General features: G+C 47.9%; 1 protein-coding gene across 1 annotated transcript in view; it reads right to left on the bottom strand.

Annotated features, from left to right (window-relative positions):
- Positions 1–9,963: 9,963 nt before the first annotated feature.
- Positions 9,964–17,683, bottom strand: part of LOC144109781 (phospholipid-transporting ATPase ABCA3-like) — a 29,932-nt gene continuing 22,212 nt past the window's right edge. The window contains exons 11-13 of the mRNA XM_077642574.1: positions 15,910–16,083; positions 14,839–15,061; positions 9,964–10,312 (exon numbers count right to left, since the gene is read on the bottom strand). Of these exons, the coding sequence (XP_077498700.1) occupies positions 10,067–10,312; positions 14,839–15,061; positions 15,910–16,083 (643 nt within the window). The 3' untranslated portion in view covers positions 9,964–10,066. The remainder of the gene's footprint in view (positions 10,313–14,838; positions 15,062–15,909; positions 16,084–17,683) is intronic.

Here is a 17,683-nt window from a genome sequence, read left to right on the forward strand (position 1 = left end):
CGCACGCTTATCATGGTGGCTGGAATCCCATGATTGTTACCCAGATTCCCAAATTGGTTTCCGCCCACATATTGGAACGGAGGACGGCCTTGCTACTTTGGCTGCTGACGTGCTTGACCACTCTCCACAGAGTCACCTTGTACGAACCGTAATCGCTACAGACATAACAAAGGCATATGATAACATCCTTCACTCTGCCATTCTTGCCTCCCTTCAAACTCTTGGTCTCCCTCACCGGTTCCTCCTCTCCATTCACGCCTTTTTAGCAAATCGAACCTTCAGCGTGCGTGTCCACGGAAAGCCCTTTGGTAATTTCACTTCCAATAGAGGAGTGCCGCAGGGCTCCGTTCTCGCCCCCACATTATTTAATGTGGCTTTAATTCCTCTGGTTCGAGCCCTAGAGACCATCCCTTCTATCCGCGTGCTTGCATATGCCGATGATATCACCTTGTGGTGCTGTCATCCAGATGCGTCTATTCATCAGTCGGTCCTTCAACACGCGCTGGATGTATTGACATCTCGCCTCCCACCTTTGGGTCTAACACTCTCTCCTACTAAATCATGTTTCATTCGAATTGGAAATAAAGCCGCCTTACGGAAAGCTCCCCCTTTAAATTTTACGGTACATAATTCTCTGATTCCTCAGGTAGAAACTGTTCGTATTCTTGGTCTTCTCCTCCATACATCTGGGACTGGCACCCCGTGGCTGACAGCCACCCGTAAATCGGCTCACGCTACTCTAGGTCTGATTCGTCGCATAGCTATGCGCTCTGGTGGCGCACGTGCTCATACGGCCCGCCAGCTTGTGCGCTCTATCCTTCAGCCACGGATAGTATATCAGGCTCAATTTCAACGTCTCACCCGCAGACAGTGGGACTCCCTTGAAGCTATCAATCGTGAGGCTATGCGCGTCATAACATATCTGCCTCGTTTAACACCCATACCTGTGCTACAGGAGTTCGCCCAACTTAATACACTCAGTGAGATCATCGACCAACGGGTGGCAAATAGAGCTCGAAAACAGTCTCTCAAACTTCATCGTTTAAAGACACTTCCACCGTGGTCCTATTGCCAGCTCACTGACAATCGCCCCACTGTTTCCCCGTCGGTATCAGCAGCGTATCTGCCTGAAGGGTGCATATTATACACGGATGCATCTCATTCTGCAGAGAGGGGAGTTACTGCTGTGTATAGTCCATCTCATCCGCATCTCAACTCTCGCGCGACGTATACTGCGGATACGTGCACTCCCCTGGCATTGGAACTTCAAGCCATTTACAATGCCATTGCTTCCCTTCCGCTCGTTCCAACATTCAATACAGTTCACATTTACACCGACTCCCGCGCCGCCCTTAAACAGCTGAAGGCTGTTCGACGAACGTTCCAGATTTCACAATCTATTCATGTGCTCTGCGCAAAGTATCCATGTCCTGTGCGCATACACTGGATTCGCGGCCATGCCCAGGATCCACATAACATTCAAGCGGATGCTATGACTCATCTTCATACATTAGACGATCCGCCACCTTCCCCTCTTCCCCCAGATCCGTTCCTGTCCCACGTTTCCGATTCCGAAGTTCTGCGCCAGCGAACACGCGCTCTAATTCCTCCGTGTTCGCACCCTCTCCCCCGTAGTCTTACTCGGCAGGAGGAGGCATCCGTGCGCCGGATTCGGGCAGGGGCGGCTCTGACACCATCTGTCCGTCATCGGTGGCGTGCCAAAGATCTGCCACTACCTGACAGGTGCCCTCACTGTGGCGCTGCACCGGACATATGTGATGTGCGGCACTTGTTGTGGACGTGCCCAGCGACGGCTGCTATCAGAAAACGGCTCCTCAGGGAGGTGGGCCTGCGGTGGAACCGCGAAAGTGACTTCGTGAAGTGGACAATGGACAACCGTTTCATTAACAACCTCTGCGACTACCTCAGCGCAACGGTTCTTCACTCCTTCTTTTAACTTTCAATCCCGTGCATTCCTTCCCCCCTTTCCTTTTTCAACTTATGCCTCATGGCACACTTCTCGAATAAAAAAAAAAAAATCTCCAACTTCGGCTGGTGACCCGGGCAAAGGACGTCGCGACTAGGCACCACCAGGACGCCACAACCGGCAGCCTGAAAGCCGCCCGCAATGCTGCTGCGTAATTTCCCCTCATTTTAGGCCTCCGTATCAATAAACGTTTTCCACCACCTCTGCCCAAAGCTCTGGCCGCGGACGCGATCGGTGTGCTAATCTAGGCCGCGTGGTCTTGCGGCGTCATCACAACCTGCCCACAGGATTGCTAGCAAACTGACCACCGTGGCAGGAGGCAGTTCAGTCAATGAGTGGCCGCGAGAGGTTACTAAGAAAGAGGAACACGGCCGGATCACTCAGATCCCAGCCGCCATCGCAGTGCAGTGGCGCATCGCTTATCCGCAGCACCACTGCGCTAGGAGTGCTATGAGGACTCCCAGTGATCTATGAATGTAAAGCGGAGAATGACCAATTCCCCGTACATGTGCATTAGCCCATTAACGATATCGCCTCATACCCTTAATTAAGGCGAAGTTTAACTGTCCCTCCAATTTTTTTTTCCTATTTTATCCGTCCCACCATAGCATTTCTCTACCTCAGTGTCTCGAGCTCTAAGCCGAAAATTGTTTTGCGTACAACACTTAATTGTTTAAGGTCTAAGTGCTGGAAGGTAGCTCCGACTAACAATATTGTCATGCTGCCATACCAGTAGGTAATCGGTCGCTTAAAGACGGCATCAAGAGTCACATCTTTGAGGTAAATGTTGTGGTCACATTAGAAGCCGAATGGTACAAAGCTAGTTCGGCATACAGTCACCTTTCATTCACTTGCTCCTTTAACCCTTCCCTTAGTTCAGGTGTCAAACGATATATGAGACAGATAGTGCGCCATTTCCTTTCCCCCCAAAAAACCTATTATTATACAGTCACCGCTAAGAATTGGGAAAAATATTTGTGTACCTGCGTGTGTCGACCTTCTTCGGGTCGCACCAAAATCTTCAGTCGTAGTACATCTTGAGCACGGGCACTCCTATGACCCTGTCTTTTGAAAACCACGCGCCCCAATACTCGTAATCCTAGACGCATGCAGACACGCTGTACGAATTCGCATCACAGTTTCGCTCAGGATAAGGTGAGGCAAAAATGACGGGATTCTTTCACAATCAGCAACACAACTGTAAGCTAAAATGAACTGGGAGGTGAGTGCAAATTCATATGCACATAAAAAAGCATTCCATGGGCTAGGATATCAACTTCTTCCGCAGAGTGAATAAGCACCCCGCCCTTTCCTATCCTATACAGAATCAACCACAAACAGAGTCAAAAGATTTTATTAAGGAGAGTGAGCTGTATTATAGCGTAATCACATGACTGCTCTAACAGGGACTCTGGTAGGCGAGAATCAGGCTAGCGATGAAGTCAAACGATTTATTGAGCAATCCTATGCCAAGTAAAAACATATGCACTGTACTGATGGGCGACTTCAATACAAATGCAGGCAAGAAGCAGGCTAACTAACGGGCAGTGGGCGACTATGGCACAGGCTCTAGGAATAGCTGGGGGTGATAGTAGAGTCAGCAGAAAGAAAAAATTTACGTGTCACGAATATTTTCTCCCACAAACAAGAGAACAAGAAGTGGACGTGGAAGAGCCCCACTCTTCATAGACTACAAGAAAGCATTTGACTCGGTCGAAACCTCAGCAGTCATGCAGGCCTCATGGAATTGGGGTGCAGAAGAGCCTTATGCAAAATACTGGAGCCACAATAGTCCTCCATAAAGACGGCAATAAAATTCCAACAAGGAAGGGTGGGAAGCCCGCCACGGTGGCTCAGTGGTTAAGGCGCTCGTCTACTAAGACGGAGTACCCGGGTTCGAACCCGGCCGCGGCGGCCGCGTTTCGATGGAGGCGAAACACAAAAGGCGCCCGTGTGCTGTGTGATATCAGTGCACGTTGAAGATTCCCAGGTGGTCGAAATTATTCCGGAGCCATCCACCACGACGCCTCTTTCGTCCTTCATCCACTCCTTTATCCCTTCCCTTACGGCGCAGTTCGGGTGTCCACCGAGACATGTGAGGTAGTTACTGCGTGATTTCCTTTACAAAAAAAATTCAGAAGGGTGGAAAACCCGATACGGGATGTATTCTGAGGCATGGATTGGGAACAGTTGGGGATAAGTGCTAATGAAGAGTAGCTTAGTAATCTGCAGTTCGCTAATGACTTTGCTAAGTCACCCCAGTGGATGAATTGCAAATTATGATCTATGACTTGGGCAAAATAGAACGGTTGGTCTAAAATACCATGCAGGAAACTAAAGTAATATTAAACAGTCTCAGTAGGGAACAGCAGTTTGCGATTGGTAATGAGGCGCTGGAAGTGGTAAGGGAATACATCCATTTGGAGCAGATAGTGACCGAAGATCCGGATCGCGAGTGAAATAACTGGCAGAATGCGGAATGAGGTGGAACACATATGACAGGTTCTCGCACATAATGAATGGCAGTTTACCAATATCCCTCAAGAGAAAAGTATAAAACAGCTTTATCTTGCCGATACCTACGGGGCAGAAACGTGGAGGCTAAAAAAGTTTGGGAGACACCAATCTCCGCCTTTAGGGGTATTCATGATGTAGTTAGCGACAAAAAAAGACCAAAGTGAGAGAATAATAATAATAATTGGTTTTTGGGGAAAGGAAGGGGCGCAGTATCTGTGTCATATATCGTTGGACACCTGAACCGCGCCGTAAGGGAAGGGATAAAGGAGGGAGTGAAAGAAAGGAAGAATGAGGTGCCGTAGTGGAGGGCTCCGGAATAATTTTGACCCCCTGGGGATCTTTAACGTGCACTGACATCTCACAGCACACGGGCGCCTTAGCGTTTTTCCTCCATAAAAACGCAGGCGCCGCGGTCGGGTTCGAACCCGGGAACTCCGGATCAGTAGTCGAGCGCCCTAACCACTGAGCCCCCGCGGCGGGGTAAAGTGAGAGAGAGACACAACACGAGTGCTTTTTCGCAACTAAAACTTTAATGGAACAATACATTATATGTACCCATCTCGTGAAAGTGAATGAAAAGAATCATACACGATAGCATCAAGAAAAGCATACATGAGATGGGGGTGCCCAGTAACATGATAAATGGTGCAAAACCATCAAAACATCATAATAAAAATCACAAAAAAACGAAAAGCAAAACAACACAAAACATAGGGAGGGAAGGGACGGAATAAATCAGTTCTACATGTGGTCCAAATATGCCAGTTCTTTTGCTGTTAAATAAATTGACGGTGCTCTTATGCATGTATTTCCCTGCCTTGAAATATAGAAAGCCTCCGTGATTTCGTGGTGAAGTCGTTTTTCATGAGTTGATAAAATTTCAGCTTGCGCATAAAGGGGATTACATTTTTTCTTACGCACTGGCTTACATTCCGGGACACAATCGGGCTTACAATCTTTACATCCACGACAATATAAGGTGGGTATGACGCGACAACGGTTTCCTCTAGCCCTCGCAGACAAGAACACTGCTTCCTCTTTCACAGTCAAAATCAATCATCAAAGTCTACAAGACGCACGTATAAAGCCCCGCTGTAACCAACACGCACGAACGTGCCTGCATGGCGTAGCGGTAGCCTGTTTGACTCGCAGCCGTATGGTCAGGAGTTCGGTTCCTGTGTAGGCTACATAGGTGTTTTTACTAGGAATACAGCGATGAGTGCTTCGTAGTAGCTTGAGAGGCGACGCCTGTAGCGTGTGTCGTCGTCGGCTCCGTGTTAATGTAAGGGCGAGGAGAAAACATTGGAGGACTTCCATGCTTGACTTATAAATTGACGTGATAGTGTGTCATTTGGTGCGTCATCTGATGCTGATGAAAACTCTTTGTAATTTTTTTAAAGATTCTTTACTAAGACGACGATATACAGCGGTACTTAGCATCTGCAAACATTGGCTTTCCATTCTGCTTCCAGTCAATGGCTTCGGCCGATTCTTACGGCCCTGCTAGCGTGACAATGCAGGGAGGGGACTATCCCCTTCCATCTGCCATACATCCTCCGCCCCGGAGTAAACTGCTGCGTCGCAGTACACGTGCTCAGCGTCGGTTGAAGCAGTCATGACCTCCGCGTGCCGTGACGGAAAATCTGCGCGACGTTGCGGTTGGTTTGGGCCCATATTTCGCGGCACGGGTAACAGGCCCACGGCAGTGTTCCCCCAGTGCTGTGGTTTATCGGCGGCAGCAGTGACATGTCCCGCCCCATGTGAGCAGGCAGCTGCCGCCCCTGTCAGGTGTGTTGGAGGCGAGGTATATGGCCGGCATGCGCGGTTCTTTGGTCTGGCGGATCGGGGGCAGCATCGAATAGCTGTACAGCTGCTCGGCTGCCGCTTTCGGCGCCCGGTGATCAAGTGCCTCGCGATGAGGAGTCTCCACTGGACCGCGTACAGGTCGTAGAAGCATGCTCTTGAGCACACGAGACGACAACAGGGCGGTCGCGAGTTGAGCAACGCCAGTGCCTTGCCTCCCATTCGAGAGATGATCCTCCGGATGAGCTGGAGCTTCTTGTACACACTAAACAAATTCTCACCCTTAAGGGTGCAAGTCAGTTTGTCCCCGGACGAACACCCTTTACACCCAATTGGGTGCTTGAAAAAGGGCGCTGAGAAAGGGTGCAGGGGTCAGGACTCTTAAAAAAGGGTGCACAGCAATAATAATGATTATTATTGGTTTTGGGGGAAAGGAAATGGCGCAGTATCTGTCTCATACACCGTTGGACACCTGAACCGCGCCGTAAGGAAAGGGATAAAGGAGGAAGTGAAAGAAGAGAGGAACAAATAGGTCCGTAGTGGAGGGCTCCGGAATAATTTCGGCCACCTGGGGATCTTTAACGTCCACTGACATCGCACAGCACACGGGCGCCTTAGCGTTTTTCCTCCATGAAAACGCGCAGCCGCCGCGGTCGGGTTCGAACCCGGGAACTCCGGATCAGTAGTCGAGCGCCCTAACCACTGAGCCATCGCGGCGGGTAGAGTGCACAGCAAGTAATTCAAAAGTGGTAGTAGTAGCTCTATGTTCAAAAGGGTGCAAAGGTTGCACCCTTACTGAAGGGTGCTAGTTTAAACATAACACCCTTCAAAATGGGTGTTGGAAGGGTGCTCTGCATTGATTCTTCGAAGAAACAAAAGGCTAGGATTGATGCACGACAGCAAATGTGTCCATATACGTAGAACAGTCGAACTGCAGACAATGCTGGTTGACAGGTAACTGCTGGCAACTGATATTTGGACCGATATCCGCGCATGTCACTTGTCACGCATTGCATAATGTTCTATAGCGACAGTTGTTTGGATCGCAGTGCATATCTATACAGCATCATTCGAGGGCCCCTTCATGCACACATGCATGTATACCATGAGCTACGAAGGCTGTGCAGCCATATGTCTGAGGAGCCAGAGCTGTATCTTCCGCACTCCTATGGGGCTTACTGCGTGCTATAGCGGCAAGAACCGTATACGGTTCTTGCCGATGCAATAGAGCGTAATTTTGTACTAGAACACGACGCGCATGCGTAGTCAGGACTGCGAAGAACACGGACGTGCAATCTGGCTTGAGCGTCCTCGCCGATTTAGGCGTTTAGTCCGTCGCAGCCTCCGCAGAGGAAGGACGCTCGTGACTCGATTGACCAGTATGCTGTGAGTGGCGTGCTGGGGCCTCCTCAAAGTTGTTTCCGTCGGTCGCTACGCTGCCGTTGGCTTGGGAAACTTACCGGCCGGGGAGCGTCGACGTATCACCTCCAGTCCCGCGTTGCCACGTGCGGGTGGAGCTCGCGTCAAACTCATCGAGTAACAAGAGACACCTTTAGCATACCGTGCTAATGTTTCCGGAGTGCCTAGGGCACGCGCGTCATCAGCGCGCATGCGCAGATCGCCTTGAGAGCGCCAGCTGCGCGCGCGCCTGCCGCATTGGGACCAATCAGCGTGTACGTACTGGCGGAGGGCGGGCTCCCGATATTCAGGTAACGGGCACAGAGTACAATTTATGCTGAATGTTTCCTACGTCATGCAGAAGCTCAGGCGAAGGACATGACGTGTTAAGAGTAAACAGAGCTCGCAAGCGGCCTAAGGACAGTAAACAAACTTAGAAAAACAATCAGTACTCTAAAAAAGTATCCTTCCCATAATCTGTTTTACCTCACGGACATATAACCAGGCATTTATTCGCGACATTCAGTACTGTAAACGTCCTGAATCTTTATAACTACAAGTAAAATATTACAGAACTGAACAAAAATACCACCTAAACACAATTTACCACTTAACCCGGCTCCAGCATTTCCAGAGTCCGTACCCACAACTTCACAAGCCACACTGGACTTTACCTAATTACGGCCACCAAACGCTTAGTGACTCTCGGTACTTTTAAATAGATTCTTTGATTCAAATATTGACATCCTTCATGTTTATTTTTTGACTGTTCGAAGTTTCATCATTGAAAGCGTTCCAACCATTATTGATCATGAGCAACACCACCACGGCTTGAGTGTGAAGCCCTGTATTGTGTGTTATTCTTTGTATTTTCCTTTAGTTTTTCTACATGTAGGTAGATGTATGTGCACAGTGGAAGTGTGCCATTGCTTCAAAGGTAGTGAGAACCTGGTCAGACATTAATATTATTGTTATTACTGTTTTTATTATATTTTTAGTTTTATTATGAATATGAGCCGCTGCGGTGGCTCAGTGGCTATGGCACTTGACTGCTGACCCGAGACGTGGGTTCGATCCCGGCCGCGGCGGTTGAATTTCGATGGTGGCGAAATTCTAGAAATCGGTGTACTGTGCGATGTCAGTGCACGTCAAAGAGCCCCAGGTGGTCGAAATCTCCGGAGCCTTTCACTACGCTGTCCCTCATGTCCTCAGTTGCTTTGGAACATTAAACCTCATAAACCAAGGCATTATTATTATATTTTATTATTACTATAATTCCTGTTATTAGTAGTAGCAATACAATTCACCAATGGTGTCATAGAGCAACATTTTTAGAGTTTGGTTTTCCATCTTTTCACCCCCTTTTCACCCACACAGTGGTACTATACGGCATTTCTGGTGCTCCGATTTTAAAACTGAGCATGTTCCTCAGCACCCGCTTTGTTAAGTCTCCCGTTTTTGGTTCCCTCGATCAAAGACCAGATACGGCGAGGCTAGACGCTATGTAAAGTTTTCAATGACTTGCCGGATGAATTTTTTTGCTACTTTTATAAATGTGCTAAAAAAATCTACTTCATTTGATTTGAATACTGCACGCTTGTATTTCATTTACGTGTGTGTCTGTACATTCTGTTCACCTGTCAGGAACATGTGAACTTTTTGTCGTTAAATTGTTTGATGTATTCTGAGTGCAAAAAAAATTTGTTGCCGCTCCAACTTGCCGGGCCAAGTTCCACAAGCCGCTACTGGCGTATAAGAGCCATGATGAATATTGTAATTACCTGCGGCGGCAATGAAAATATTACATTTTTTTGCAGTTTCATACCGTAGGACAATCCTCGCCATTCGAAATATGGGGCTTTGTAGTATACTGCGTAGTTTTGCTCGAAAACAGGGCACGCCACAGCAAAACCCTTATAAACACGTTTTATTGACAGTCTACAGATCTACAGACTTCTTATAGACTCTAGTGCTTTCCTATAGATATTTCTTTTTGTATATTAATAGTCTACAGACTGTGTAAGACAAAATTCTATTAAAGTGCATGGCCATACATCTATAGATTATCTATAGACTGTCTATAGGGTTTGTATTGCCTACAGACTGCTCTCTAAGGTTTGTCAATAGGGACTCTATAGACTTTATAGACCGAAGTCTATGGACAGTCTGTAGACTGTCTAAAGAAGTTTTTGTTAGGGAAGCGTGCTTTCATTACGGGAGGGTGAGAAATTGCACGTTTTGACAGCCAAAATGGGGGGGAGGCGAGAGAGGGCTAGACGCTGGAAAAGCCCTGTGTAAGAGCATCACCCAGAGGTCACGTTCAGGGGCACACAAGAAGTGAATATTGTTTTCTTATTTCGCCTAGTAGGTGCGGCGGGGCGTCTCGACGCGCGAAGGCAGTCTGCTCAGGCCTCCGCTGAGGTAGTTGTGTGGCCGCACACCCGTGATGAGGATCTGGCGCCGCGCCAGCCCCACGAAGATGTGCTCGAGCGTGATGTCGCAGACCGAGAACTCCGGCAGCTCCTGGTTGCTCTTGAAGGCGACCATCTTGGTGAAGAGCTCACTCCAGCTCGTGTACGTTTTGCCCACGCGGAAACTCATCATCCCCTGGGGGAAAAATTGCCGAACGTTCATCATCATCATCACCAGCAGCAGCAGCCTGACCACGCCCACTGCAGGAGAATGGCTTCTTTCTTACGCCTTTCCAATTAACGGTGCTCTTTGCCAGCTGCCACCACCGTATACCCCCCCCCCACCTAACTTTACCCCCCCCCCCACCTAAATTTCTGCCGCCACTGCTACGCTTGCCTTCTCTTGGACTACAATCTGTTACTCTTAAGGCCCAGCGGTTACCTTGGTTTTGCATTACATGCACTGCCCAAGCCAATTTCTTCCTCTTTATTTCGACTAGGACGTTAACCCTTCAGGTAATGCGAATTTCATTCAGGGACCCAGTAGGCATTGAAACTCTCTTGGACGTCCTGTGGACGTTCAAAATGTCTCTAGGGCGTTTGCAGGACGTCCAGGGAAGGTTCAGTGCTTATTGGGGAGCGCTGGGGTTGTGCGGAATGGTGGGGCCAGTCGGAGTGCTAGTAACTCTGGGTATGAGGGCACACGGTCGCTTATCCATTCATACATATTCACGGACCCATCTATATGAAACAGGATAAAGTCATCAGTAACGACATGGTGTTTGGACCAATCAGTGACTGGAACTCTAGCTCAATTGCGTGTCGTGTTGTCACGGTGCCATGCGTGACTTCGCTCCATTCTCACCAATCATACTAACTTTTACACGAAGCCATGCGTAACCTAACTCGAATGTGGCCAATCAGCCACGCTGTACCAAGACTGCATGGGTGACTTCACATTGTTGCGACGAAGCAGCGTGACGCTTTGCACCTGCTGCGTTATACGCCGACACCGACGTAGCACAAAATTCACCTAACGATTATGGTCCTCGGTAATGCGTTAGCGCAGCGCAGCTGTTATGGGTGAAATGAAATCACTACTTTGCGCAGGGACGGTATTTTCCCGCATAACCATTTTAAGTTATTAATGGTCATTCTTATGTCAGTGCCAACGTTCTTGCTTTTTTCGGATATCGACGTTTAAATCACCGATAAGTAGCATGGAGAGAACACGGCCCCTTATGCAGCCTTGATGATGACGTACCAAATCTGAGAATAAGAGGCACCTGAGAGATCACGTGAACGTTGACGTCAGGTTCCTCAGAACTAATGAGAAGCGTCGAAGAGGCCACTGAGTGATGATGTGAAAGGTGTATAATCACGTGATCGGCTCGTGATCACGAAATGCGAGTGACAATGATGTCTTACTCAAACGACGCCGCTCACGCCTTGAGTGAGCCATCAGCAGCTGCGCTGCGGTACGAGAAACGTGGTGTTAACAGCTGTCGCTGTAAAATTCGGCGGACTTTTACCCTCGAGGTAATACGAATTTCAGTGACATCTGGGGTTTTGCGAAAGGCATGATATCAGTCCGAGTGTCTGTTAACTATGTGTATGGGTGTGGGATGCGTGCTGGGCTTATGTCGCTATGTACACGTAGAAGCAGTATTAAAGGGAACGTGGGAGCCCGCGGCGATGCGGGCCGATCGAGTACCAGTGGCTGTTATAAGAACTTCAGGTAAGCCCCTTCGCAGGCAGGACAATGCGTGCGTGCAGTGTTTAGGGCAGTAAGAATTTTAAAAAGTATCTCTGATTTCAAAAGCGGAACGCCCACTGAGAGAGTCATGGCTGTCACGGATAACGGCGGTAGTTGTGGAGTGGGAGGGGGGCGGGGGGCGACTACAGCAACGATGATAATGCCGAATGAGGCACAGACAGCTATTGCTGTAATAGTTCGCAACAGATCACCGCGCGAGCTGCCCAGGTCAGGCTTCCTTTCGCATACGTAGGCCCTTTGTTTTCGGGTTGAGGCCAATTTTCTCAACCAGAACTTATTGGATAAACGTTGGGCCCGATTTTTATTTAAAAAACACTTTCCCGAGCATGTAGCTTCAGTATGCAATTAATCGCTCTAACTGGCATTATAGAAGTTTGTGTATAACTATTAACTTGTGTACAATTCAGTATGCTTGCCTTATTAAACTGCTGGCGGTTATGAACATGTACTCTTGTTCCTGTTTTTTGAAAACACCATTTGTACCTGAATTTCAAGTCGAAAAGAACAGACAAACTTCACTTCTGAATCATGAAAAAAAAGCTGAAAAAAGAGAAGGTCTATGAATAATATGCTTTCTGTTTAAAAGTTAATTGCGACCACGAGATATTGTGCTAGGCCGCCGCACAGTGGAGTGCTATACTGTCTCCCTTGGGAGGAGGGCTACAGCATAGCGAAGATGCGCGAAGAAGATGTTTGGAGAGCAGGTTTGCTCTATGACCGAAATGCAAAGCCCAGGAGTGAATCCTGCGGCCTGCCCAATTTTGAACAAGACCGTATATTCAATAGCGCTCCCTCGACCGACCTGAAAACTATTCTTCGCCATCGAAAGACGTGCAGAGATAAATATGGTGCACGGAGCGCAGGCAGGGCCCAGCAACAAACCCCGTGTCCTGGAAACTTTTGAAAAATATACGACACGATCAATAAAGTAGCACTAAGAAGGATATGATAGCCTGCATATGCTTCCTTCCCTCGACAAAGTTGGAGGCCTACGTGCGTTTAATTGGGCACCATTTCGGACCCAATTCTCGCTTGCATAGGCACACAGGTCATTTACTGCTCGCAGGTTGTGTGGTATAGATATGGGTAATTACAAGACATTCGGGTGAACTGGTTGCTTAGGCTGCGCGGTCAGTGTGCAGTAGCTTTGCACCTCAACTCTTTCCCGTTATAAGAGCAGGTGTTGAATGGTGTCTCTGCCACAGCCAGGTATTGAATATGGTTACGGCCTCCGATCTCTGTGGATTGATCACAGGATAGCAAGCTTGAGCTTTGCGGAATCAAATTTTTCTCGGATAGAAATTTATCCCATCGAAGCCTGGATGTAGAAGCCTGATTCTCGTAGGAAGGATAGAGGCAAAGCCTGTCGGAGATCTGAAGGCGAACCACGCAGGTGTCGAGGGAGTCATTCTCGAAGGCGAAGCAGAAACATTCGGAGAGAAGTTCTGAACAGCGTAAAAGGCAATAGTAGGAAGTGCGGCAGCAACGCACCAGAAATATCGACAGGTTGGCTGTCGCGTATCCTCTCAAGTAAATACCATGAAATGAAGATCCAGCGCATTTCCATTCCGTGAACGATACAGTGCGTCAACTGCAGGTCTTGTCTCGTGGCTGGTGTGAAAGCTTTTTAAGCGCAAAGCTTCACTATACGCTAGGTAAAGCAGCCCAACCACCTTAGCCGTGTATGACAATATGTGGCACAGTTGTGATGTCGAGCCCCTGAAATTGACCCATGACCTTTATTTGACCTCTGACCTTTGACACTGGGTGACGTTTGGGTCACGTTTGACCTTAAGAACATCCAATGGGGTGATGTGAATCCACGTGATGACATCCGACGGGGGTGTCGTAAGACCATGTGATACACGTCACAGCCATGCGGTGGTGTGGGTATAATAGAACGGCTGTCGCGAGCGTGTAGAGGAGATGCCATGGATGAGCCTCAAACGCTTAGCAAGCGTGCTTGCTTTTTGCTGAATTCCAGGAATTCCAGGGTTGGCCAAGTTAAGCCACTGCCAATTTTTTTAACTGGCGATCTTTGCTTCACAGCTCCTCATAATGCAATCTATATACAGGGTAACACTCACCGCGAGCGGAAATAGTAAATTATTTGCAGGGTGCGGTAACTGCTTGTTCAAACAAAGAAAAGTAAAGTACAATTGGCTTGTATTGAGTGGCTTAAACAGCGATTTTCGCTCCCATCTCAGAAAGCAACCCAAAAGCCAACACACCCCAGGAGAAAATGACAAACGGTTTACGTGGCGTAAATATTGAAGAAAAAAAATGACTGAAGATGTTCAATTAAAAATGGAATATGTTATCTTACGTGTTCAAAAGCAGTGCTATAATGCATGCGCCGCACAGAATCGGGGAGATTTTGATTCTTCCTGTAAACAAAAGTGACATGAAATGGCTGATAGGGTACTGTACTATACAACGTTACTACATAACACCCATTAACAACTGGAACTGTTCACGTCATAATTGTTCATTACGCTGCTGATGTATACTGTACCGGCCAGTGTTTCTCTGCTTTTTGTTTTCGTGCATTGTTTCTAGATTACCTGAGGGTATTGTACGTGCCAGGCCGTCATCTTGCTGTTTTCTCCATATGAAAGGAGTCGGGACTTTGTCGAGCTGTTTCACGCCAGTCCCGCACTTCTGCTTTCAAGAGGAAACAGCAGCTGCTTGATTAGTATAAGCGCACTTAGCGAGGAGAACCTCGCTATAACGAAACGCTTTGTAATGAAATAATGGATATAACGAAGGAATGACGATTCCCCTTGGAAGGTCGGTCAACACGAGCGATAACGAGGCTACGGCTATAGCGAATAATCACCAGGCCCCCTATAACTTCGTTATAAGGTTCAACTCCATAGTTATGAAGCCAGAAGGAAAGAAGGGAGAAGAATATATCACAATGGGTGGAGGTACGCGGGGTGCACCTTGTAATTGTAACCGAAGCTGCGCTGGTGGAACTCCTCCTGCATCATGTCTACGAGGATGCGCTGGAACTGGTAGTCGAAGCGCCTCTCCGGCGGCAGGCGCAGAGTGACGATGTAGCTGCGGCCGTACTTCTGGTTCATCTGGAGCGCGTCGCCCAGCGCCTCGATCTTCCCGGCTTCCATGACGGCCACGCGATCGCACAGAACTTCGCAGTGGGACATGCTGCACATACAAGCGACGCGACGGTTCCAGGTGCGTTCCGGCACATCGCCTCTTTTCAAATGGGACGGATTCACAAGGGTTCGTCGTGGTCAGTGTAGAGTCATATTGTGGCCCTTGCAGTCAGGACCTGCCTGTTGCATTTCCCGTACTCAATGCCCTTATCTGTGCTCTCGTTTAGCAGACAAGGTTGAACCACCGCGGTGTTTAGGACTCACGGCGTTCGTCCACTGAGGCTAAGGCTGGAAAATGGAATCCTGGCCTCGGCGGCTAGATTTTGATGGAGGCACAATTCGAGAACAGGAATATACAGGTTCAAAAACGGCAAGGCGGTCAAGATTAATCCGGAGCCCTCCAATAGCCATGTAGGCCCTCGGGACAATAATCCCGTGGGCCTACATGCAATAAAAGACGGTAAAAAGGGAATGAAGTGTACAGAGTCGATCACACTTGTCTAGAGCGCTCGGGCAGTGTGCAGCAGAGCAAATGAAGTGAAATCTTTTCGCACCTGCTTTGCTAGCGGTAAAGCGCTGGTGCCTGTGAGGTTCACGTGTCTATTCTGCTGCTCTCCAGCGCAATCATTATCAGTGAAAGTCAATACCTGCTTTAGAATTCTGCTTTATTTTCCCCGGATGGAACCTATCGAGCACTCTAGACAAGTGTGATCGACTCTGTACTCTATAGCACTCCCTTTTATAAAAGGAAGTATTGTATAGGACAGCTTACTCCTTTTTAATCGAATATAGACGTATTAATGTTTAGAGTGCACATATCCTATCATACCGTGCCGTAAATCTCCCGTGAAGGAAACTTTGCGGTGGTAACCATGCGTCGACGGACGCGGGCCTTACCGGTGCGAGGTCATGATGATGGACATGGCCTGCGCTCCCTTGAGCACCTGCACCATGCGGATGATCTCGTTGCGGTAGAGCGGCTCGACGTCCGAGTACGGCTCGTCCAACAGCACAACGGGCGGCACGCCCATCACCGCCGCTACTATGAGCAGCATCTTCATTTCGCCGTGGCTGCAGCACCATAGTTTTCAAGCGTTGAAGCCTTTGAGGCGAAGTGTGTGACATATGAAATTACAGAATCCTTATGTCGGCCCTGTATATACAGGGTGCTTCAACTAAGACTACACAATTCTCAACGATAGGCTTTTGAGTTATAACAGTGCTTTTTTCGGCATAGCATTGTCAACGGTGTAGTACATCAGCATACAACTAAGACGTGCTAACTAGCAGGTGGTTAATATTGAATAGTTAACTTTTAACTATTACTGTTAGGCTTCTTAATTATTGAGAGGCGTGTATCCCACTGTAAGTAATATCCATATCAGATTTTAAAAATTCCAAGACGCGGTCATTCTCGGCGCTGTGGCCCAACAAATCATGGCTACATCGCGCCAAAATGCATGCGCTTTCGTGAAGCTTGCAGGCAAAGCAACCTCTCCAGTGCACATAACTCGTCGAAATAGTCCAGATTTGTTGGACCACGGCGCCGGTCGAGGGTAACTTGCGCTTTCGAAATTATAAAATCTGATATCCATATTACTCACGGTGGGCTACACGCCTCATAATTAAGAAGCCTAACGGTAATAGTTAAAAAGTTAACTATTTAATATTAGTAAAACAGCAGCTAGTTAGCACGTCTTAGCTGTATTCTGATGCACTACACTGCTGACTATGCTCTGCCGAGAAAAGCACTCTTCTGCCGCAAAAAGCCTCTTTTTGAAAATTGTGCAAAGTCTTAGGTGAAGCACCTTGTATATCCAAACGTCTGCTGTCACTCGACTTCCGCGTTAACCCATTTGTTTACATGGTCGGCAGTTTCAGTTGCATCGCTAGCTTCATGCCTCTTTCTCTGAGTCTAGAATATGAATTCTCTATCGTAAGTTATTTGCGAGACGTCAGTCACAAGTGTGGTTATATTTTACATGACCTTGTCTGGCGGTAGAGAACGAAACGAGTGGAATGTGCAGCATACTTTGTAGCCGTGCAAAGACATGCAACCTACTGACACTAGAAAACGCCTTCCAGAAAACCCGCAGAGAAAAAAACAGGCACTATTAGGATAGGCCGAAAACATTTAAAAGATCTCTAATCCAAAAGGTCTCGAATAATTTATCTACGAAAACAGTTTTATTGAGGTGTCAAACCGTGGGCATAAACAGCGACTGCACAGCTGATAAGATCAAAGTTTCAAGGTACAGAGCTGCAGCCAGAGGCTAGAAAAGTATTATATAATCTCATGAATAAGCAGCCTTAGTAACCACTCGAGGCCCACTGTACAGTCTTCGAACCGCTTTGAAGAACTGCAGACAGTACTGCGGTCACCTCGGCCATTGCTCGGCCATACTTGCAATGTCCTATACCCTGATACTGTAACAACTGACAAAGTCGCGAAAACTTGCCTCTGCCTGCACCATGAGTCCGGGCTTGTAAGCACTGAATTAAAGGTCACGAATTATGCTAAAGATACGCTAGGGTTGCCGAGAAAGTCCATTGTTCATCATTTTCATCATCCTTCATCGTTTTCTTTCTGGAATAGCTTACCAGTGGAATTTAAAAACACAAGTCCGATATATATGGATACAAAAAGGACCTGAAAAGTCTAATTGTTGAT

This window comes from Amblyomma americanum, chromosome 11 (genome assembly GCF_052857255.1).
Source record: "Amblyomma americanum isolate KBUSLIRL-KWMA chromosome 11, ASM5285725v1, whole genome shotgun sequence".
Lineage (NCBI taxonomy): Eukaryota > Metazoa > Arthropoda > Arachnida > Ixodida > Ixodidae > Amblyomma > Amblyomma americanum.